The sequence below is a fragment of the Nicotiana sylvestris genome, chromosome 1 (genome assembly GCF_000393655.2).
Source record: "Nicotiana sylvestris chromosome 1, ASM39365v2, whole genome shotgun sequence".
Classification (NCBI taxonomy): Eukaryota; Viridiplantae; Streptophyta; class Magnoliopsida; order Solanales; family Solanaceae; genus Nicotiana; species Nicotiana sylvestris.
Window position 1 is genome coordinate 100,146,906 of NC_091057.1, and position 23,754 is coordinate 100,170,659.

Sequence of the window (23,754 nt, forward strand, 5' to 3'; positions counted from 1 at the left end):
TTTATCATGGCATGCGCTATCTCTTAGTAAACTTCTGGTTTACTATGACACAAACTTTTGCATTAGTAAACTTCTGGTTTACTGTGACTATTTTTGTATAAGTAAATTTCTCATTTACTTTAGTTGCTTTTGCATTAGTAAACTTTTGATTTACTGTGGCTACTTTTTTATAAGTAAATTTCTGATTTACTGTAGCTGCTTTTGCATTAGTAAACTTCTGGTTTACTGTGATACATGATATAGTACAAACTGAAGAATAAAGCGGGTAACTTCTCACATACATATTTACCCCCTATGATTGTGGAAACATGAAAATTTTCAATCTTTCAATCATTTGTAGTCTCAGTATGATTGTCATTTGTATTAGTAAACTTCAAGTTTACTACAATATGTGTTTTGACCATAATCATATAATATGAATGACATATTTATATATAAGCTCTTCAAGAGCCTTCATTCATTATCCACAATCTAATATTTATCAGACACTACTGGTGTCATATGTCTTCTAGACAAACAGATAGCTCTTCGGGATCTTTAAATTTTGTACTACAAAATATTGCTCAAAAACTTTTGGTGTCATGAGAGAAAATCATAATCAAATAGACAATACAAAGCCAATTCTAAATTTATAAATGACGAAAATCAAGAATTTTAATATTCTACTACTAACTTCGTGACCAATATCTCCTTCAAGAAGAATTACCATTAACATCTGAATATTTTGTATCAATACGGCAACCACATAGTCATTGCGTCCTTTAAGAAAAGATACACGAGTTGTTATTTTCTTCGGGGAACTCAATAACTAACCATAATGTACTGATGTGGTTGTAGTAGAAAGCATCTACAAGAATACTTTTGCCTTGGAATGATATTTAATAAAATTTTCTAAGATATTTTACGTACAACGGGTACGTGCGACAATGATCTTTATGCCACAAAAACAAGATTTATATCCTTTGTTATTTTACCTCTTCAGGAGGTGAGTTGTGGTATTTATTCATTCACTCCAGGGAATAAAAATGTGCTTCAAAAATAACTTTGAATAGCTTATTATTTTGTTTAAGCACAGAAAGACACAATTTCATAATATTTTCCTGCTTCAAGAGAAAATTTCAATTGTGTTACTTTTTCAGGAGCAAATTTAAAATATGAAATATTGAGTATATATTCCCTCAATCATATTACCTCTTCTGGAGGTGAATTGTAATATATTCATATCAAAAGCGCGTTCATATTTACGAGCTTTATTAATATTGTCACATTTACTTCAGGAATTGACTAATATTTATCAAAAGTTGTCATCCTTCAGGGAACGGAACATAATTATTTGAACGTGCATTAATCACACCAAATTGTATGACCGCTTAGAACATCTTTTAAGATATTGCTACTTTAGGAGCAAATCGAGGCATACAAGTAATGTAGAGAATTTTTTTCTAACTTATCTTCAATTGTAACCATAGAAAGCCTAAATTATCACTTCTGGTGGTTATATGCGTATACCACTTCTGGTGGTTAATAAAATTTAGTTACAGTGAGATATACAAAAGATAATCACTTATGGTGGTTATATATTTCTTGCAAACTCTGCTGAAGTTTAAGTGGATCTAACAATGTTATCCACTTTATAATCCGTTATTATGATAATTAGGATGAAGGAAATAAATACCAAAATAGGTACGGTATACGTAGCATATAACCAAGCAAGCGATGATAAAGATATTAAACTAAATATCAGCCAAATGCTCAAATTACTTCACACAAATTTGGCCACTCCAGACGTAAGTGATATCCACATCTCTACCGCCAAGAAGAAAAGCTCACCACCTCAAGGATATAATCTGTCTTATGATGCTCGGAATGAACAAGATCTACCACGGATGTAAGAGTGTCGCATACATCGGAGATGAACACTGAAATAGAAATTAAATTTGAAGTAAATGCTCAAAATGGCAGAGTCTCGTGCTGGTAACGTGTTATAAAATAAAGGCTTTAAAGTAAAGAGATCAAAGACAAGTAGAGAGAGAGAGAGAGATTTATTATTCAACTTCAAATTCATGTACATAATGAACTGAAATCTCCTCTATTTATAGAAGAAAGGAAGCTGCTGCGTAAGCTACTTGTAAGCTGCTACTGCAAGCTGCTGTATAAGCTGCTTGTAAGCTACTACTGCAAGCTGCTGTATAAGCTGCTACTGCAAGCTGCTATGTAAGCAGCTTGTAAGTTGCTTGTAAGCTGCTACTGTACCAGATATAGATAATTTTCTATCGAGGGTAATATTTATCCATAACAGAGTACCGAAATGATAAACTTCTTAAGGAGACTTATTTCCGATAGAGTACCAAATAGATAAACATATTTACAGCGGAGTCCCATATGAATAAGCTTCTTCAGGAAGCTTATTTACAATGAAATACTAACTAAACATCCATAATATAATATACATTTATAAAAGGGTACAAAATGTACAATTTTGACATTTTATTAACTTTCACATTAATATCTGTACCCCACATTGAGAATGATTCAGTTGAACCTAATTTATTTAAGGTGCATCTGCCATTGCTTTTTCAGGCTAGCAGAAGTCCTGATAAAAGGGCAAAAGCAGAAAGAAACAAAATTTTATTTCCCCCCCTATAATTAGCGAGTACTAATATTATCATATTAAGGCATATAGCAGTCTCAACTGGTTTGGTAGCTTTTTATTATTTTAATTTGAAAATGTACCTGTTTGCGGAGAGGCTGAAAGTTTGAATTTTGAACTAAAGGGAGACTAAACAATATAGAAAGAAAAAAAGGAGGCGACCAGAATTTTCTATATTGTTGATCACATTTTTGCGTCAATGACACTTATTTTATTCTAAAAAGTTTGAAACAGGAAAGGGAAAGAAATAAATAGGGGTTAATTTCACTGATAGTCACTCAACTATGTTTTAATTTCACTAAAGTCACTCAAATATTTTTTGTCACTTAAAAGTAACTAAACTTTTACATTGTCACTTAAAAGTCATTTTGGCTCAAAACCGTACCATAAATATGACATGACATAAAATTTAATAAGAAAAATTCAAAAATAAATGCCACATAAGCTTAAATGGACCATGCCCACTTTAAATCAAGAGTGCTAAACGGATGGGCCGGGCCGGACCGAGTTGGGAAAAAATGAAACCGGTTGGTTTCCGATCCGGGCCGGTTACGGGTTAGTCTTTACCGGGCTTAACGGGTCTGGGTCCATCCGGGTAAAAAAAATGAACCGTAAGGGTTACGGGTCCAAGGGGTCGGGTCGGGCCGGGTTATTATTTTTTTGTATTTTGTATAAATATTATAATTTATATTAATATAAAGTAAAAATATAAAGAATACAATGAAGATGGAAAAAAAAATTGCACTTATAAATTGCAAGTACTATATTTATTTCAAAATTTAAACTTACAAATTGAAAGGTTTATATTTAACAACAAGTAAATAACGAAAAAAGAGTAAATTGAAAGGTTTTGCATTGCCTTAGACTCTAAAACCTTAAAAAAAATGAAAATAGTCGTTAAACAAGTCCGGGTCGGGCCGAGTTGGGCCGGTTAACCGGTTTTACAGGGATATTGATTGATCGGGTTTGACCGGTCCGATTAACCAGATGAATTAAAGTAAACGGACCAGCCCCTAACCCTAGTAACCCAGCCCACACGGCTCTCTAAGTACCGGGCCGGACCGGATTTCAATCGGTCAGGGCGAGGCCGATTCCGGGTCAACCCGGCCCGTTTGACACATCTACTTTAGATCCATTTCTCCTTTAATTTGATTTGACCCATAACCCAATGGGCTTCAATATGGGGAAAAACACACACCCCTAATAAAATTAGGTCTTGTGATTCTTTTGTGGGGTTTTTATCGTACAAATATAATATTTTTTTTGTCTAAACAATTGCAATAAGTTATTTGTAATTGCATGTTCATCGTGAAAATAGACTCTTATTAGCCTTATTATTATTCTTGTATGCTTATAATACATTAATATGTTACGTAAGATGAATACAATACTATTTTAATTTCACTAGAAAATTATAAATATGTTATGTGAGTTGGATACAGCCGTATTTTAACTTCAGTAGATTTATAAAACGACTCGGATAAGGCATACAAACAAGATAAGAATTTTTTTAGTATAGAATAATTATAAATAGACATTATGTAACAGAAAAGGCAAGAATTTTGTAGTATAGGGTAATCATTTTAAACTAATGTGAAGTTTAATATTTTTTTATTGTAAGCATTTGGGTTATGTGTCAAATCACATTAAGAATGAAATGGATCTAAAGTGGGTATAGTCCATTTAAGTTTATGCGACATTTATTTTTGGATTTTTCTCATTAAATTTTATATCATGTCATATTTTTGATAGGGGTTTGAGCCAAAATAATTTTTAAGTGACAATGTGAAAGTTTAGTTACTTTTAAGTGACAAAACATAGTTGAGTGACTTTAGTGAACTTAAAACATAGTTGACTGACAAAATTAACCCAATATATTGAAATTCAGCTGTAGGATTATGAAAGTCAAACTCTTTTTTTTTCCTATCCAAAAAAAGTTGAAGTCTTACATCCTCAGAGAGCTGAGTTATTCGTTAGTTCTAAGCACCAACTAATGAAGGAAACTAAAGTCTGCAGATTGATTTTAGAATTCAAGGGAGAAACAACCAAGGAATTAACATTATTTTCTGGTAGAATTAATGGACAGAAGGCTGTGGGAGGCTGCTCAAAAAGGCGATGTTCATCACTTGCAAAGCTTGATCAAAGAAGACCCTCTTCTTCTCAGGGCAGTTTCATTAGCAGGTACTGAAACTCCTCTTCATATTGCTTGCTTGGGTGGCCATCTTGAGTTTGTGAAGGCGATCGTTCATCTAAGGCCAGAATTTGCAAGAGAATTAAACCAGGGTGGTTTAAGCCCTTTGCATATTGCTTCAGCAAATGGGGATATAGAGATTGTGAAGCAGCTCTTGAACGTTGACCGCAATCTATGCCTTCTCAAGGGGAAGGACAGAAGAATTCCCCTTCATTATGCAGTAATCAAAGGCAGAAAACATGTCATAAGGGAGCTTCTTTTGGCTTCTCCAGACTCTGTAGCACAAGTAACTGCCCGAGGCGAGACTTGTCTTCATTTAGCTGTCAAGAATCATCAGTTTGAAGCATTCAAATTGTTACTTGAGAACCTCAAGGAATTTAACAAGTTTGATCTATTAAGCAAGAAGGACATCCTAGGAAACACTGTCTTGCATCTTGCTGTGTCCACTAAGCAATACGAGGCAAGTGTCTCTGATGTGTCATTATGTCTCTTTTTTCTCTTCATCTTGGTATTTATCTTTCAATTTACTGACAGATGAGAGAAATGAACCATCCAGGTTGTTGATCTACTGCTCGACGAAAATGTTGTTCCTAAAGGCACAATTGAGGTGAATTCTTTGAACATGGGAGGCCTTACACCTTTGGATGTACTACTTAAGGAATGTGGAGATGGAGATATTGAGGAAATTTTAAGAGCATCTGGTGCTGTATCTGTTGAAAACTTGCAATCTTCACAGCAAGAAGCTTCCCCCCAATCTTGGGTTGTTTCAGTTCAAGATTCATCAAATGAACAATCCAGCAGAGAGCATAGGAGAGACCGGCCTCGATCTCGTTCTAAGAAGCTTCAGGATTACTTCAAGTACAATAAAACCAAAGATTCCCCAGGAAAAGCAAGAGACACCCTTCTTGTGATAGCCATTCTAATTGCAACAGCAACTTATCAAGCAGTGCTTAGTCCACCAGGAGGTGTTTGGCAGGACAGTTACCGACCTGGAGGAAATAACAACACCAGTAGTGATGACACAATGTCCTTGCCACATGTCGCCGGACAGTCAGTGATGGGAACCAACAATCCAATTTCTTATGGCTTGGTCTTGGTTTTCAATTCCATCGGATTTTATGTCTCCCTTCACACGATAAATTTCCTCACAATAGGATTTCCTTTGCAATTGGAACTGCAAGTCTCACTTGTTGCCTTGACAGCAACCTATGGTATTGTGATGTCTGCCATAACGCCTAACCGGGGAATTGCTCTCTTCTTTATTATCTTTTCTTCAGTCTTTCCAGTTTTGTTGCCTTACATTTCAATGTTGCTGAGAAACTATTGCAAGAAACCTATATTCTTATCAAGATTTATGAACTGTTCAGTTAGTTGAACAACATCTTCTTGTATTTTGCTCTTCTTTTGAAGTTCAATCAGGATGTATTCAAATACTAAAATGAAGCTTGGTAATGAGATTCATTAATATCTCTCTCTTAATCGCTTTTAGATATTTTTCTTCCAATCATCCTTGTTAATTGATGTCAATGGAAGAGGAATTCATTGGGACATGCATACTCATTCATCAAAATAATAGAAATCTTTGTGAATTTGCCTATAAACTGTCTTAAAATGGTTATATTACATTTTAACATCAACTTTGTGTCATTTCCGTTGTGTTTTTACAGCTTTCCTATGTTATGTCCTGTAACTTGCATTTATGTTTTTAAGATCTACTCCTTCCGTTTCATTTTATGTGTCTTAATTTGACTGGGCATGAAGTTTAACGAAAAGTAAGAAAGACTTTTGAACCTTGTGGCCTTAAACTAAAGATGTGTATCATATAACAAAATACCCTTAAATCTTGTTTTCTTTAATATGCCATGTGAAATGTTGGAGTTAAATAGTTTCTAGATATAGAAAGTGACATTCTTTTTTAAACAGACTAAAAAGGAAAGTAAGACATATAAATTGTAATAAAGTGAGTATATAAGAGAGGTCTAGCAGTCTAAGTTTCTGGCAAACGTTCAAATCGCTATATTGGTGTCTTCCCTTCCCAGCACCATGCTGGCTTTCTTGTAATACAAGCAAGCTTTCATTCAATTTCTCTTGTACATACTGTTCTGGTCTTTTGTGCGGCACTTGCAATCTAGCCTAACTTATTGAGCGGGCATTCGGTTAGCAGAAAGCAACTGTGGACACCTCGATTTCATTCATTACGTCGCCTTTCCAAGACGCTTAAGGAAAGAGCTGCATGAGAGCTCTCTTGTTCATGGTCATTTGTAATGATTGACAGCTCCTTAACTGCGTTGGCGGCCTATATGGCAGAAGTTATTACCATTTCAACGTTGCACGAGTTGCTGAGATTCCAGTTCTGCTATTTGAACCTCTCATGTTAGTACACCTTATATATTTATCAATGCCAACAAGAAATCAATTATATGCTTCATTTCACAGGGTAGTAGAACATAGTAGAGTCCTCATATCGTGAAACGTAGTAGCTGTTTATGAACACTGATGCAAATTTGAACAAAGGGAGGATGTCAAAATAGGAAATTAAAAACGAGGCAACCAAAACTTTCTATATTGTTGTTGAATACCCTTTTTTTTTCGCCAACGACAGTTGTTTTGGTTGATGTTTTTTTTATTGTACAGAGTTAGAAAGATGAAACAAGGGCACAAAGGAATATTTTATTCCTTTGAGAGTTGAAGTTCAGCTTGAAGGTCATGAAAAAGAGTTGAATTTCAAAACGTTCAAGTCTGCAGGCTTATTTTAGAATTCAAAGGAGAAACAACAAAGAAATTACATTATTCATCGGTAAAACTGATGGACAGAAGGCTGTGGGAGGCTGCACAAAAAGGAGATATTCATCACTTGCAAAACTTGATCAAAGAAGACCCTCTTCTTCTCAGGGCAGTTTCATTAGCAGGTAATGAAACTCATCTCCATATTGCTTGTTTAGGTGGCCATCTTGAGTTTGCTAAGGAGATCATTCATTTGAGGCCAGAATTTTCAAGAGACCTAAACCAGGATGGTTTCAGCCCTTTGCATATTGCCTCAGCAAATGGGAATACAGAGATTGTGAAGCAGCTCTTGAGCGTTGACCGTGATCTCTGCCTTGTCAAAGGGAAGGAAAGAAGAACTCCCCTTCACCATGCAGTAATCAAAGGCAGAAAACATGTTATGAGGGAGCTTCTTGTGGCTTTTCCATACTCTGCAGCAGAAGTGACTGCTCGTGGCGAGACTTGTCCGCATTTAGCTGTCAAGAATCATCAGTTTGAATCATTCAAATTATTACTTGAGAACCTCAAGGAATTTAACAAGTATGATCTTTTAAGCAAGAAGGACATTCTAGGAAATACTGTTTTGCATCTTGCTGTGTCAACTAAGCAATACGAGGCAAGTATATCTGGTATCTTATTTATGCTTCCTTTATCTCTTCATTTTGCTTTTTAACTTTCACCTTAACAGCTAAGAGAAATGAATCAACCAGGTTGTTGATCTATTGCTCGACGAAAATATTGTTGCCAAGGGCACGATAGAGGTGAATTCTTTGAACAAGGGAGGCCTTACACCTTTGGATGTGCTACTTAAGGCATCCGGAGATGGAGATATTGAGGAAATTCTAAGAGCATGTGGTGCTGTATCTGTTGAAAACATGCAAACTTCACAGCAAGAAGCTTCGCCCCAATCTTGGGTTGCAGTTCAAGATCCATCAAATGTACAATCCAGCAGAGAGCACAGGAGAGATCAGCCTCGATCTCGATCTAAGAAGCTTCAAGATTACTTCAAGTACAATAAAACCAAAGATCCTCCAGGAAAAGTAAGAGACACCCTTCTTGTGATAGCTAATTTAATTGCAACAGCAACTTATCAAGCAGTGTTAAGTCCACCAGGAGGTGTTTGGCAGGACACTTACTGGCCCGACGCTAATAACAGCACCAGCAATGATGGAAAAATGTCCTCACCACGTATCGCAGGTCAGTCAGTGATGGGAACCATCAATCCAATTACCTATGGGTTGTTCTTGGTTTTCAACTCCATCGGATTTTTTGTATCTCTTCACATGATAAATTTCCTCACCGTAGGATTTCCTTTGCAATTGGAACTGCAAGTTTCACTTGTTGCCTTGATAGCAACCTATGATACTGTGATGTCTGCCATAACGCCTATCGGGGGAATTTCTATCTTCTTTTCTATCTTCTCTTCAGTATTTCCAATCTTGTTGCCTTACATTACAATGTTGGTGAGAAACTACTGGAAGAAACCTAGATTCTTATCAAGACGTAGGAATTGTTCAGGTACTTGAACAACATCTTCCTGTATATTTTTTGATCAACCAGGATGTATTGAAATTCCAAAATAAAACCTTGTTATTTATACTCAATTACATTTTCTTTTACTCAATTGCTTTCAGATATTTCTCTTCCAATTACCCTGGTTAATTGATGATAATGGAAAATGAACTCATGGGTACATTTCAAACTGATCCAAATTGACTTAGTTAAACACCTCAAACATTAAAGTTGTCTCAATTCAAGTATTGGCTGCAGTTGTCGCGCAAATAATTGCTCAGAGATACATCCAAGGGTGTAGCATAAGGGTCAATGACGTGGTAGAAAATCACGGGAGACCAAAAATTTCAACAGACACAAAAAGGATGGGTGATCTCTTCCGATCTTCTCAAGTCTATATGGACAAAGTTACTCGATACATACCTTATAAAATAATGTATGCAGGCGCAGGCTGGCGTAGACACGCACGACTATGGTAATACATATTCAATCTGGTTTTTGTTATCTTAGTAATAAAGGTTTTTAAAATGTGTAAAGGATGAAACCTTGAAAGTGCATTATAATATATTTTTCTACCACAGGTGTACACAAAATAAAGTTTGAATTTCCTCTACGCTTCTATAATCAATTTCACCTGGGGATGTCGCATCGCATATAATCAAATTCCATTGATACACGTTTCCTGACAATTCAGCGTAATCCTCAGGTTTATTTATGCATTTAACTTGTATTGGTCATACTAGTTAGTTAAACATATTCCTTAGAATTCATAATCACTATATGAACAAGAAAAAGAGCAAGTCAAATTTTCCTCTCCCTGTATGCATCCAGTGGCAAAAACGTAGGATATGATGTGACATTATCTGTTCGACATTGGCAATTCTTAATTCAAGAAGAAAGCTCTGAAAAGTTTAAGTCAAAGTGACCTGCAAACGTAGACATGTGATTTTTTATCCTTCTCAAAATTTTATATATTTTAGTATTTAAATACTTAGTTTAGGTCTAATATAGTTACTTCAACTAATTTTGACTCTTTTATATTATTTTTATCACAAAATTAAAAATACAAAAATAGTTCTATATTTCTCTATTCAATTCACGTATTAGATATCTTTAGAAGGATATATTACTTTGAACCTATTTTATTTTAATATAATCTTTGAAAATACCAAAAAATAGTTTCAACTTTAGTTTTTAATTTTATTTTACATATAATAGTTTATTAAAATCAATTAAGAGTTTTTATATTTTTGCAGGTATTTAAATTGAATTTATAACCTTTTCTTGGCTCGATTTTGTAAAATTTTCAAGCCCTTGCCCCAATTAACTTTTCGGTAACTCTTAACACATCAAAAGAACCCTACACCTGAGAACCGAACGTGAGAGGAGTCCCATGGCTGCCCTTCTTCTTCAACCTTAGCCTTAACCAAAATATCCCTTTTGACCAAAAGAAGAAGAGACAACACCAGCGAAAACCTCCTGTAACTTCATTTTCTCAACCACTCCAAGACCCCCCATCGCAAAAACCTCTCACGCCGCTAGACCCCAGCAGCGACAGACCCGTCGATCTCCATGAACGACGAAAATCGGACCATCTCTTAACAACTCTAAGAAGAACAGCGGCCTCCTCTCTTTGACTCTATCATTTTTAGGTTTTCTGTTTTTTTTTTAGAGTTTCCAGTTCTTGTAGCTTAAATTTTTTTTGCTGCTTTCAATTCCGAGTATTCGAGTTTCCGCGCGTCAGGCATATAAGCGAATGAACAGCAGTGGAAAATGGAGTGATTACTGCTGCGATTTTGGATTGGTTCGAATCTCTTGAATCAATGTCCCATTTTGATGGAGGTCGTTTGGCTTCGATCTTTTCCGGTTCCGTTTGAGGTTTCTGGCGAGGTTCCGATCAATTGTTCGTCGGAATATTGTTTGTTTTGGAACTTGGCTTTTGTTTCACATAACAAGGAGTGAATATTCATCCTTCAAGGAGTTGCTTTGTTTATTTACCTTGAATTAATGTGAATTGTCATGTTGAATTGATTGTTCACGTTTGATCTCAAAATGGGTATGAAATTTGAATAGTAAATTAAAGCAATATGATTTGGATGTCTGAAGTGCACGATACTTAATTAGTTGTGGGATTGGTCTCTTAAGGAAACAAGCTTGGGGTTTTGGACAGAACTTTGAATTGTTGGGTTTTAGATAATTCTCTAATTTTAATTTCTATTTTTATTTATTTGGGGTCGATAGGAGCATATTTAAGCCAACCACACTTGGGTAGGCAAGCCTTACGGTTTTTGTTAGTTTCGAGGCGAGAGGTCGTTCCCTTAATTAAATTTACCCGAAAATGCCCCGCAATTTGTATATATATCTGGGTATGCCCCGACGTACTTGTAATTGGAGGCCTAAAGTAGATCTTTGTAGTATTTTTACTTTATGTTCATTTCTCTTTTTCTTTTAATTAGGTGAGGACGATCTCGAGCATTTTGTGTGTTTATTTTTCCTTTTGTGTTTTCTACCTCAATTTGAATGTTTTAAAGGCCAACTAGATCGAGTACGCAACCGTAACTTTTACGGGACTTGGGGAGTGCCTAACACCTTCTCCCTGAGTCAAATAAAACCCCCTTACCCGAATCTCTAGCTCAAACTTAGTTTTGGAGTCTTAAGTGTTTTGAAAGAAAAAAAATTACTTTTAGAAAAACAATGACCTAACACACCAAATCATGTCAGGTGCCGACTCTGAGTTATTTCCTTTTGAACACAATTTAGTTACTTTTTAATTAAAAACCCTTTTGAGCTTTACTAAATATTTTTATTAATTTAAGAGGGTTTAGTGAAACTGGTAAAAAAAAAAAAAAAAAAATAGAAAAGGTGTGACGGCAAAGAATCAGATGACTTTAGCAGAGTAATTGTTTACATTTTCGTTTACTTTGAATTGCTTATAAATCTGAATATATATATATATATATATATACAGAAATCTCCAAATGTCTTAAGTCCTCATCGCGTAACAGAAAATCTGTTCAGTAAAACTGAACTTCTGGACCAGATGAATACCGTCAAACGTCCAAATAAGTTGCTTGACATGTTGAACTCATATATCAAAAGAGAGCGACTCATTGATAATTAACAATTTATCTTACTAGTTCAACGTCTGAGATTGCCAATTATTAATTCAAGAAGAAACCTCCTAACAAAAATGAGTCAAATTGAACAGAATTAATTAATCCATTAAGCAAATTAACAGATCATTTTACCAGAACTGCAGATAATTTTTTATATATATAAGCTCAAAAGAAAGGTAAAAAAATTTCACAAGTATTTTTATTATTGGATGTTTCAAAATAATGGACCAAAGGTTATTTGAAGCTGCAACAGAGAATCCTCTCCATATTGCTTGCATGGATCTCGTGAACTAAGACGAAATCATACTGAAAGACCTTTAAATTTATTGTATAATATAATTATACTAAAAACAAAATTTACTTTCTAAACAATAAATTAACCATTTAAGACAAAAATAAGCGAATTTAAAAAAAAAAAAAGAAGGAAGAAGAACACAAAAAATAAAGTAGTGGACTATCGGATGTTAAGGTCCACAAATTTTGATTTGGCTATCATCACAAACAAGAAAAAGAAATAAACGTACATAACGTAATAGCTAAAGTTTTGAGCATTAACTGTGTCAAGAATATTTACTCCTTATGATCAATTTAAACGATAATTGTAGTTCATTCTATTAAGCAGCACTTAAAATAAAAAATGTTGAATAGGTCTTTCACATAATACCCAAATTCTCAAAAGTCAGCTTAATAATTACTCAAAAGTTTTAAAAAGGAATTGAAATGTATTACATTTAAAAGTCAAGATCTTTTTCTATTGACTGAAGCCCTAATTTATAGTCTTTCCCAATTCTTTATCTTGTCTACTAGTCTGCTAATATTTTCAAAAGCAACGAACATTTAATTTTTTTTTTTTACAAATATAAAGAGAACTCCATTCTCCTTCATAGTAGCAAATTCAAAGTTTAAATTGCAGGTTAGTCATCCTTTTTATTCCTCCATGTAGAAAATTTTATTCTTTTAGACTCAAGTTACTTGTACTTATAAGTAGCGTATAATAGATTGTTTTGACTAGTTTTTTGTAGGGATGGAGCACATCTATATTCACATATTTATAGTTTTTTTCAATTTTTATGCAATTTTATATGTTTATAAATATTTACTGTAATTATATTGTTTCATAAAATATTAAAAATTAAATATTTATGGGGCTTACGGCTCGCTGAGGTATATGTAAAACGCCTTGTCTTACGCTCACGCCTTTTAAAACACTGTGTAGGACATAATGATTTTGCAAGAGAGATTATTAAACTTAAGAGAGAATTTGATTTATAACATAACTTAATTATTCAGGGTAACAACGTTATATGCAATTCGGACCCTTGAAATTTACAGATTTAAGTGGGAGTTGACAGCCCTTTTAATTTGTAGTATAGCGAAGAGCTTCAGATATTGTAGCATTGCAATATCTACGGTTGTGTATATATATATTGGGGTTGTGCAATACCAAATTATCGTACCGAAATCGAATTTGGTATTTGGTATTCGATATGGTATTTGGTTTAAGTTTTAAAAAATATTGGTATAAGATATGGTATTTTGTATTTTAAAATGAAATACGAAAATACCAATATTGTACCGAAATATATATTATATTACATAATACACATAATATTAATTATAACATTAATATAAAAATCTATAATTTTACTTTCCTTTATTCTCTAAGTTCATCAATTAATTCTAAGGAAGTAATAAGATATTTCTAATGATCAAATTTATTCTTTTATGTATAGTTTTCTCTCTCTAAGTTGATATTTGCTAGTTTTGGACAAAACTTTTGTCAAACAAATGTTTTTAGTTTTGTACTTTTGAGCACTTTAATTCAGAATATTATATTCAATGACTTTATGCACTAGTTAGTATTCAAACCGAATAAACCGAACCGGATAAACCGAAACCGAAAGGAGAAAAATCAAACCATACCAAATTTAATTAGTGAGGCGTTGGTATACATTTTAAGAAATCGAATACCGAAAATACTGAATCGAAATATCTAAATATTGTATCGTACCGACCGATGAACACCCCTAATATATATACACACACATGTACCCATGTATTGTCATGGGCGGCTTTCCAGCCATGCCCCATGACTCCTTGGGCGCGCCCCGTGGCGTCCTAGAAAGCCTCCTAACGCCTAGCGCCACGGACGACCCCGTGGTCTTGGTTGTGCCAAGTGACAAGCGCGCACGTACCTCTGTAGCTCCACCGATATCCCTCGCCAGCGCCCAGCCGTAGGCAGATGCCAACAACGTCACGCGAGCAGACAATGTCGTGCGTGCAGACAGTGATGCCAAAGACAAGGTTGCTCACAACGGACATGTTTCTACCTTGTAACAAACTAAGTCCTTTTCATTGTAAATATAGAGTAGTTTTATTTCATGTACTTCCATTATGTTTCTCTAGCTTAGTTAGGTCTAGTCTTGTAACTTTGGTTTATTTTTTTTAAGCACTATTACGGGGGATCAAGCAATCAAACTTTCTAGCGAGCAAAAAATTCTTTGTACTGTGTCTCCCCCCTCGACACCGTGTTGCTTTTCTATAATAACTTTCATTAATGCAATCAAGCTTTCTTTCATTCTCAATTCTCATTTATGCTCGCTCAATTGCTCATGACATTGGTTTTTCCCTTCCGGCAGTGACAATCTCGTCTAGCGTACAGGGACCTCAGTTGGCGGATAGTAACTACACTGACATTAGTTGTTTAGCCTTATGTCGCTCTTCCAAGGAATCTCAGGAAGACACCGTGTAACAGTTAGTATTAGAGCCTAGGCTCGACATCGGACGAGGGAACACATTGCCATTACCACCATTTCTGACCATGGTGAATCATGGGAACCGCATTGCGGCCCTTGAAGAGACGGTTGACGTATTATTACCCATCGTGGATACGATACCTGAAATAAGAATCAGCCAAGTGCAAAGGTTGGACGACCTGGACCGCAGAATGCTCTAGGCCGAAGTTGACATAGAAAACATCAGTTGCGACTCTGAAGGAGATCGGCAAACCACATCCACAGAGGAAGCCTAAATTTTTGGCAAATTCGAGAGCCTCCAACAGGAGCGTATCGAGGATTTAGCCTACAGGGCACAAGAGGTAGACAGGGTGACTGCCATGCAACAAACTATAGACAACTTGACAGGCCAACTCAATGTTGTCAATGCTACTTTACAAGGCCTGCTTTCGAGGAGTCAGAAACCAAATCGAGGGTGTTGTGAACGTCGCCCCCGCGACACAAAAATTGAACATTCCTTAGCCAAAGCCATACAGTGAAGCTCGCAATGCCAAAGAAGTGGAAAACTTCATCTTCGACATTGAACGGTACTTCAATGTTGTGGGGGGCTAGAAGAAGCTAAGAAAGTAGCAATTGTTGTCATGTATCTTCAAGGTGATGCTAAACTCTGGTGGCGAGTGAAGTACGAAGCCATCAGGGCCGGTGAAGATGCCCTCGAAACTGCACAGAACTGAAGGTAGCCATAAACCTACAGTTCTTCCCCAGAAATATTGAGTACAATGCAAGGAGAAAATTACGGGAGCTCCACCAAACCAAATCAGTGCGGGATTACATGCAAAAATTCTCCGCACTCGTGTTGAACATACGTGGCATAAGGTAAAAAGATAAACTCTTCACTTTTTTGGAAGGGTTGAAACCTTATGCCCGTATGGAGCTGCAAAAACAAAGGGTAGATATCTTACTCAAGGCGATCTAAGCAGCGGAATTCCTCGGGGACTATCAAGTGGAAGCTCGGAAGGATAGGCCTCAGCTGCCTGCCGGAGCGGGATACGAAGGGGGACAGATTAGCAATAGTGGCCCTAGCAGAAGTGGAGAAGATTAGAATGCCACCAAATCTAAGTCTCCCTCCTCTGACAGCAATAGTGTTGCGTCAAACAACAATGATCGAGGGAGAAAACCCCTTTCATGATGCCGTCATTGCAGCGGACCACATTGGAATAATGAATGTCCACATGCACAGATAAACTCCCATTAAGTTTTTGATGATGGGACCGATGACGACACAGACGATGCGGACCACACTGAACCAGTAGGTACCTTCAATGCAATTATTGGCTTTATTTCTGAGGCCTTAGCGGGAACCAGTACTGGTATCCGTAAGAAGAAGGACACTTGCCCAAGCACCAAGAAAGGGAAAAAGAAGGTGGATGAGAAGACTCCTCTTAAACAAGAGAGGACCTTAATGTTCGTCGAGATGAAGGTAAATGGCAAGCCCATTCGGGTGATGATAGACACGGGTGCTACCCACAACTACTTAGCCTCGACTCTGGTGGAACTCATTGGTCTAGTTGTAGGAAAGGGTAGATGTCGTGTAAAGGCTATCAACTTACCTCCTCAGCCGGTGTCTGGAATAGCCAAAGAGGTAAGTGAAGCTTGGCCCTTACGAAGGAAAAATCAACCTGCGCGTGGTGATCATAGATGACTTCGAGTTGATAGTTGAGTTGAAATTCCTGAGGTAAACCAACACCATGCCCGTACCGTATGCTGACATGTTACTGATGATGGGAGAAAATGGGGCCAAGCCCTGCATTATCCCTTGCGTGCCCATGAAGATGGCCGCTGAGAACATCTTGACCTTGCAGTTGAAGAAGGGGGTCAAATGACATGAACCTACTTTCCTGGCCACCCTCTACATTAAAGATATATAATGTTCATCGGGTTCCATTCATGCACTCGTGAAAGAGCTGCTAATGGAGTTTGAAGACATCATGCCACAGGACATGCCAAACTGACTCCTGCCTAAGCGCACCGTGGACTATGAGATTGAGTTAGTGCCGGGTGTGAAGACACCCGCCTGGGCGCCTTACAGAATGTCACAACCCGAACTCATCGAGCTTCGGTACAGTTAACGGAAATGCTAGACACAGGGATCATCGCGCCCTCCAAGTCCCCATATGGGTCCATATGCTATTCCAAAAGAAACGTGATGGCAACTTGCGACTCTGTTTGGATTATCGGGCTCTAAACAAAATCACCGTGAAGAACAAGTACTTATTTCGCTAATGGCAGACTTGTTTGATAGACTATGTGGTGCGACGGTGTTCACCAAGATAGATCTGAAGACAGGTTATTGGCAAGTTCAAATTGCAGAGGGTGATGAACACAAGACGACCTGTGTGATAAGATATGGGTCGTACGACTTTCTGGTTATGCCGTTCGGCTTAACTAATGCCCTGGCCACAGTTTGCACCCTGATGAACCAAGTCTTTCGAGAGTACATTGACGAATTCGTGGTGGCCTTCTTGGACGACATTGTAGTATATAGCCAAACACTAGAAGAACACTTGGAGCACTTGCGGAAGGTCCTAGCCCAATTGCGGGAGCACGTATGCGAAGCTATCCAAGTGCTCCTTCGCTCAAAAGCAGATTGACTTCCTTGGATATGTCGTCGAGGAAGGGCGGATCAAGATGGACCAACAGTAGATTCAAGCTATCACAGATTGGCTGCCGCCTAAGGATATCCACGCCTTGAGGGAGTTCCTTGGCCTATGCAACTTCTATTGGCAATTTGTGAAAAACTACTCCCCCATCGCAGTGCCATTGACAGAACTCCTTAAGAAGGACACGCCCTGGGATTGGGGATCCAGGCAAGTGGAGGCCTTCATTGAAAGCGGCTATGTCTAGTAGCTCCATCTTGGCCCTCCCTGATATGGCCAAGCCATTCGAGGTACAAACAGATGCATCCAACTATGCCATCAGCAAAGTCTTGCTACAAGAAGGGCATCTTGTAGCGTACGAGAGCCGGAAGCTGAAGGATGCAGAGCGGCGCTATGCCGCCCATGAGAAAGAATTATTGGTTGTTGTTTGTTGCTTACGCCTTTAGAGGCACTATTTGCTGGGGACCCCGTTCGTGGTCAAGATAGACAACACAGTTGTTAGCCATTTCATGATCCAGCCAAAGTTGAATGGTCGACAGGCCAGGTGGCAGGAACTCCTAGTTGAATTCCACTTCAACCTGGAGTACCAAAGTGGGAAGACCAATCATGTTGCTAATGCGCTCAGTCAGAGAGCTGGTCTAGCATCGGTGTGCCTACTCGCCACCCTAAGGGGGGGAGTGAAGTAGCCACTACCATCAAAGACCAGATACATGATCTACTCATCAAGGATCCTGATGCACAACATTTGGTTGATCTGGTAGGACAGGTCAAGACTCGCCAGTTCTACATGAAAGATGGTTTCCCGAAAGTGAAAGAGAACCGACTTTATGTTCCTAAAGGATGATATCTACGAAGGACTCTTCTGGAGGAATGTCACGATACTCTGTGGGCCGGTCATCCTGGTGAAGAACGCACCATGGCATTACTTCGTCGTGCATATTATTGGACTCAAATGGCCGATGACGTCGCTTAGTATGTGAAGATTTGTCTAGTATGCCAGAAGGATAAGTCAGACCACTTAACACAAGTGGGACTTGTAAGCACGTGGTTTTTGACCCTCCCCGAGAATTTTCACATTTTTAGCGTGAATATGTGAAATTGGGTCTAGTATAGCTATTTTAACTATTTTTACTTTATTCCGTTGCAAAAAGAAAACTTTCAAAAATATATATATATAAATTTTAGTTTATGTATCTCTCATAAACTTGAAAAATACAAAAATTGTACTTTATTTTGGTACTTTATATAAATTCGAAAATTACAAAAAATATAGTTCTATTAATGTTTGCAGTCATTATAATTTTGAAAAATACAAAAATATTACTTCATATTTTTGTCTTTATTAAAGAACGAAAATTACAAAAAATAGTTTTATTAATATTCTATAGTCATTTTAACTTTGAAAAATACAAAAAAAACATTACTTCATATTTTATCTTAATATTTGAAAAAACGAAAATTACAAAAATAGTTTTATTAATATTTTGTAGCTATTTTAAATCTTGAAAAAATATTTAAAAAATATATAGTTTTGTTTGAATACTAGTCTTATTTTTGGTAGTTATTTTGCTTACATAGGACTAGTTAAGCAACGTGTTCCTATTTCTCGGGTCCGGGCAAAAGAATAATATTCGGGTTCAAACTACCCGGTTTTAGGCCTAATTTTCGGACCTAGCCCATAATAAACCGTGTCCAGGACACATGGGGAACCCCACCACGCGTGGGGGACATAAACCTTGAACCCCACCACGCGTGGGGCTCATTTTTCTTGGCCAAAGCTACAAATGCACGGACTTGAACATTTTCAAAGGGGGGACCAACGAAAGGACTTGGGAATTTTTTGAAAACATGTACTGTTCACGTTTCTTCTTCCTCAAGAAGAAGAAGAAGAAGCCATAGCTAACCCCCTCCGTCAACAACCAAACAGACCTCCGTTCAGCTCCCCGTCACCACCAAACACCACCCTAAACCATCGTTAACCCTACCCAAAACCACCATCGTCTTCCTCCTTCGAAAAACCAAGAAACCCTACTGTAAAACCACGCAAAAACCCTCCATTCCAGTCCTTCCACCGTCTGAACCCCCCAGCTCCTCAACACCACCACAAACGATCCCTTCCCTCCATCGACCCCTTGTCGTGACCAAACAGGCCCGTCGCGTCCCCGTCGCCAAAAAGCCAAACCACCTGAAGAGGAAGACACCATCGTCTTCTTCTTCAACTCACCAAACGACCCATCCAACCCCGGCCATCGACTACTGTCCGAACACCACCACCACTGCTGTGTCACCTTCCTGACCAGTCTCGTCGACCACCTGCCCCGACGCCATAACCACCATCAACGACCACGACCCCTCCTCCTCCTAAGCTTCACACCGGAAAAACCAAACCCGTCGAACCCTCTCGTAACTGACCCTCCAGTCGTGACACTCCCCTCACGTCCAAAAACCAGCTCAACACCACCACCAAACGTCACTGCCCTAAGCCCGTCAGCAGCCCCCCTGGCGTCGACCTTACTACTGTCGGCATTGTCGAGCAGCTGTTGGTTGCCTCGATTCGACTTTGGTCCGAGCTTTCTGTTTTTCCGGTGAGTTTGCTATTGCTCGTCGAGGTGTTTTGTCCGAGGTTTCATCATTGTTCCTTGTTCAGTGAAGTCCGGTTCGAGTTCCGTGGGAAGCACTGTTTGTCGTTCTAGGATTGTCGAGGTTCGAAGGTTGGTGTTCTTCGTCCCTTGTTTCATTTTGTTCGTTTCGCATGTTATGATTCAAGGCAATAAATGAAAATATTCTATATTTATGAATGTCAACGATGCAATTTTTGTTGTTGTGTTAAAAATGGTATTTTATGTTTGGTTACTGCATGCTTAAAGTAAATATGAGCATATGAACGAGGTTATTCTATTTTTCATTTTTACCATGGATATTATTACCTGTTAGAATCGTTTTTTTGTTTAATCTCGGATGGCTTCACTAGTAGGAAATCGTAGTTGTTTTAAGTTTGCCCTTAAATAGTAAAAATGAGACGAGCCTCGCAAAAAAAAACAATAAAAAAAAAAGAAAAAAAGAAAAGAAAAGAAAAAATGCACAAGCCGCGGGGCCCTCTAAATGTATGTATTAAACACTTAGATTCCGGGACGGGCCGTTTAGAAAATTTCACGGCCCCACCTAAAATAATAATGCGCTAGTTGCTTTAGGCGCGCCTTTAATAATGTTATCTCCCTAAACTCGGGTGCACATTTATGTGACCCAAATCCAAATCTCAACGGAGTCGAAATATGTCTCTAGTCACGGGCGCATTGATTGTGGCGTGGCCCGAGATGCATTTCCATGACGTTGCAAATTCTTTAAAAAATAAGAATGAGATGAGCCTCGCCGAATAAAAATACAAATTGCGGGGCCCTCAGTAAATACTTGTTTAAAATTACTTAGAATTCAGGAGGGTCGTTTAGCGAATTTCACGGCCTCCGCAAAATAATAACGCGATAGTCTCTTTAGGCGCGCGTTTAATAATTTATTTTTCTTAAACTCGGGTGTGCATTTCATGCGACCCAAATCCAAATCTCAAAACATCAAATAAAATGCGTTCCGGATTGTGCGTGCATTTCATGTGACACAGTCCAAAGACGTGTTTTAAGCGATGTTCACATTCTTGTAAAAAACAATAATAATAAAGCGGTTAAAAGTTAAAATTTGCACATAAGTTCATACTTGTATAAAATCAGATAATCAAGCCGAATATAACAATTAAGCGACCGTGCTAGAACCACGGAACTCGGGAATGCCTAACACCTTCTCCCGGGTTAACAGAATTCCTTATCCGGATTTCTGGTACGCAGACTATAATATAGAGTCATTATTTTCCTCGATTCGGGATTAAAATTGGTGACTTGGGACACCCTAAATCTCCCAAGTGGCGACTCTGAAATTAATAAATAAATCCCGTTTCGATTGTCCTTTAATTGGAAAAACTCCCCCTGCGCCCTTGCGGGTGCGGAAAAAGGAGGTGTGACAGCTCTGGCGACTCTGCTGGGGACAATACCCAGAACCACTGGTTCAGGGTTAAGAATTCGAGCTTAAAATAATTGTTATTATTTGGCTTTATCTATTATCTGATTTTTACATGTTTGAGCCTAATGTGCTAAATGCTGCTTTTACTGCTTCGATATTACGTGAACTGTATATAAACTGTGCCGAAACCCCTATACTTTCTGAGTCTTCTAAATCATGAAGAAGGGCATACTTCGTATGACTTCTTTTCTGTATAGTGTCAAATCCCAATTTAGAACGAGGTTCGGATAAGTTGCTAAGCCGGTGAAGCTTCTGTATTCCCGGTACGCTGCCCCCCCTCGGCTCGAGCTGTCCGCTCGGGTAAGCCAGGTCTAGAACAAACACCCAGGTTCTGAACCTAGTATAACAAAGCCACATGCCGGATCCCTAGTAGGAACGTTTATTTGCATCATGTGCATTTGACTTAGGGGACTCAACACAGGGGTTGGGTCCGTCTAGGACAAGCAACCTGAAAATAATAGACCATCTTATGGCATCCTATGTGCTACATGTTATATTCAGTCAAGGGCGAATGGGTCATTTCCAGCATGATGTTATTTTAATCAAAGCATGGGGAACATTTGTGGAATCCAAGAAGCCTTGGAATTCCCTATGTCCCCCACGCTTGCTTTTTGGGAAAACACATGGGGAACATTTGTGGAATCCAAGAAGTCTTGGAATTCCCATATGTCCCCCACGCTTCATATGTTGGGAAAAGCGCATGGGGAGCATTTGCGGAATCCAAGAAGTCTTGGAAATCGTTATGTCTCCCATGCCACATTTTTGAAAGAAATAATAAATATAAAAAAAACAATTACAAATAAAACAAAGCATGAAAATTCAAAAAGATTTTGTATGTTTTCGTTATTTTCCACAGATTAAAAATAAATCGTGAAAAAGAGGAGAAAATAACAGCATAGAAGTCCGAGTAGAGTCGAAACTCTGCCGAAATTTTAAAAATGAAAAAATGTCTTGTTAGTTTGTTATATTAAAAGCAAAGGAAAAATAAAAAAAAAATCACCATTGTTCTGTCTGTTTTTTAAAAAATATTAAAGAAAATAGTTTGTTTTGCCATTAAATGAAAATGAAAAAGAGTTTGTTTTTTTTAAAAAAAATGTTTTATTTTATTTTATTTTGTTTGTCTATGAAAATGCCAGAAATAAAAATAAAAAGAGTTTTATTGTTTGTTCCAAAAATAAGTATATATAATCCAAAAAAAAAAATCAAAAGAAAGTTCAAAATTCAAAAAAGATAAAATAGATAAATAAAAATCCGAAAATATTTTGATTCTTCTTTAGAAAATTCAGAAAAAAAAACATTTTAGAAGCATTTCTTTTATTAAAGGTAAAATTCCAAAAAATATTTTCTTCTTCTTCTTTAGAATAAAAAAAAAGCAAATGAAATTCAAAAATATATCTTAGAAGTGTTTCTTTTAAAAAGAAAATCAATCAAAAATAAAAAAATATACTTCCTTTCTTCTTTTAAAGTAGTTCTTTCAAATTCAAAAAAGGTTAGTTCATCTACTTATCCTTATTTTGACCGAACTACGCGGGTTTGATTCTCACCGGATGTGAGATACGTAGGCAACCCTCATCGGGTCCAACCCCACCTTCTCAAAAAAAGAAGGAATGTTTTATGTTTTTCGTTAATTTGTTTGTTTGTTATGAATGAAAAATAATAGTCTATTTGATTGTTGTGAAAAAAGAATAATAATAAAAAAAATAGAAATGGAAAAGGGTCTTCTCAAAAATAGCTTATTTGCCCGAACTACGCGGGTTTGATTCTCACCGGATGTGAGATACGTAGGCAACCCTCATCGGGTCCAACCCCACCTTTTGCTAAAAAGACAAAAACAAATAAATAATAATAAAAAAATAAATAAATAAAAAATATATGTCAAATTTTAGCTTTTGTCATAAAGAAGTCGGGTGACGCTGTTTTATCAAGACATAGCCGAATATTCCCGAAAGGGACACCGGAAGGCTGACTTTGCATAAACAGCCACTTTTGGGTCATTTTTAAGACTTGGTCCAGTTGACCCCCACAGCCTAAAAATCTTCGTCCCCGGAACGTTGAAAGGCCGTGC

General features: G+C 37.3%; 2 protein-coding genes across 2 annotated transcripts; both read left to right on the forward strand.

Moving 5' to 3' along the window:
• Positions 1-4,568: 4,568 nt before the first annotated feature.
• Positions 4,569-6,320, forward strand: LOC104211971 (ankyrin repeat-containing protein BDA1-like). Its single transcript, XM_009761127.1, has 2 exons — positions 4,569-5,301; positions 5,398-6,320. Exons 1-2 carry the CDS (start codon positions 4,729-4,731, stop codon positions 6,214-6,216), a joined length of 1,392 nt encoding a protein of 463 aa, XP_009759429.1. The 5' UTR covers positions 4,569-4,728; the 3' UTR covers positions 6,217-6,320.
• Positions 6,321-7,443: 1,123 nt separating this feature from the next.
• On the forward strand, positions 7,444-9,235 carry LOC104211972 (ankyrin repeat-containing protein BDA1-like). The gene is made up of 2 exons (XM_009761128.2): positions 7,444-8,220; positions 8,315-9,235. Exons 1-2 carry the CDS (start codon positions 7,648-7,650, stop codon positions 9,128-9,130), a joined length of 1,389 nt encoding a protein of 462 aa, XP_009759430.2. The 5' UTR covers positions 7,444-7,647; the 3' UTR covers positions 9,131-9,235.
• Positions 9,236-23,754: the final 14,519 nt, after the last annotated feature.

Excerpts from the sequence above, each read along its gene's own strand:
- LOC104211971 (XM_009761127.1), top strand. The coding sequence starts at position 4,729 with ATGGACAGAAGGCTGTGGGAGGCTGCTCAAAAAGGCGATGTTCATCAC. Across the intron at positions 5,302-5,397 it reads TGTCCACTAAGCAATACGAG|GTTGTTGATCTACTGCTCGA; the intron begins GCAAGTGTCTCT and ends TGAACCATCCAG.
- LOC104211972 (XM_009761128.2), top strand. The coding sequence starts at position 7,648 with ATGGACAGAAGGCTGTGGGAGGCTGCACAAAAAGGAGATATTCATCAC. Across the intron at positions 8,221-8,314 it reads TGTCAACTAAGCAATACGAG|GTTGTTGATCTATTGCTCGA; the intron begins GCAAGTATATCT and ends TGAATCAACCAG.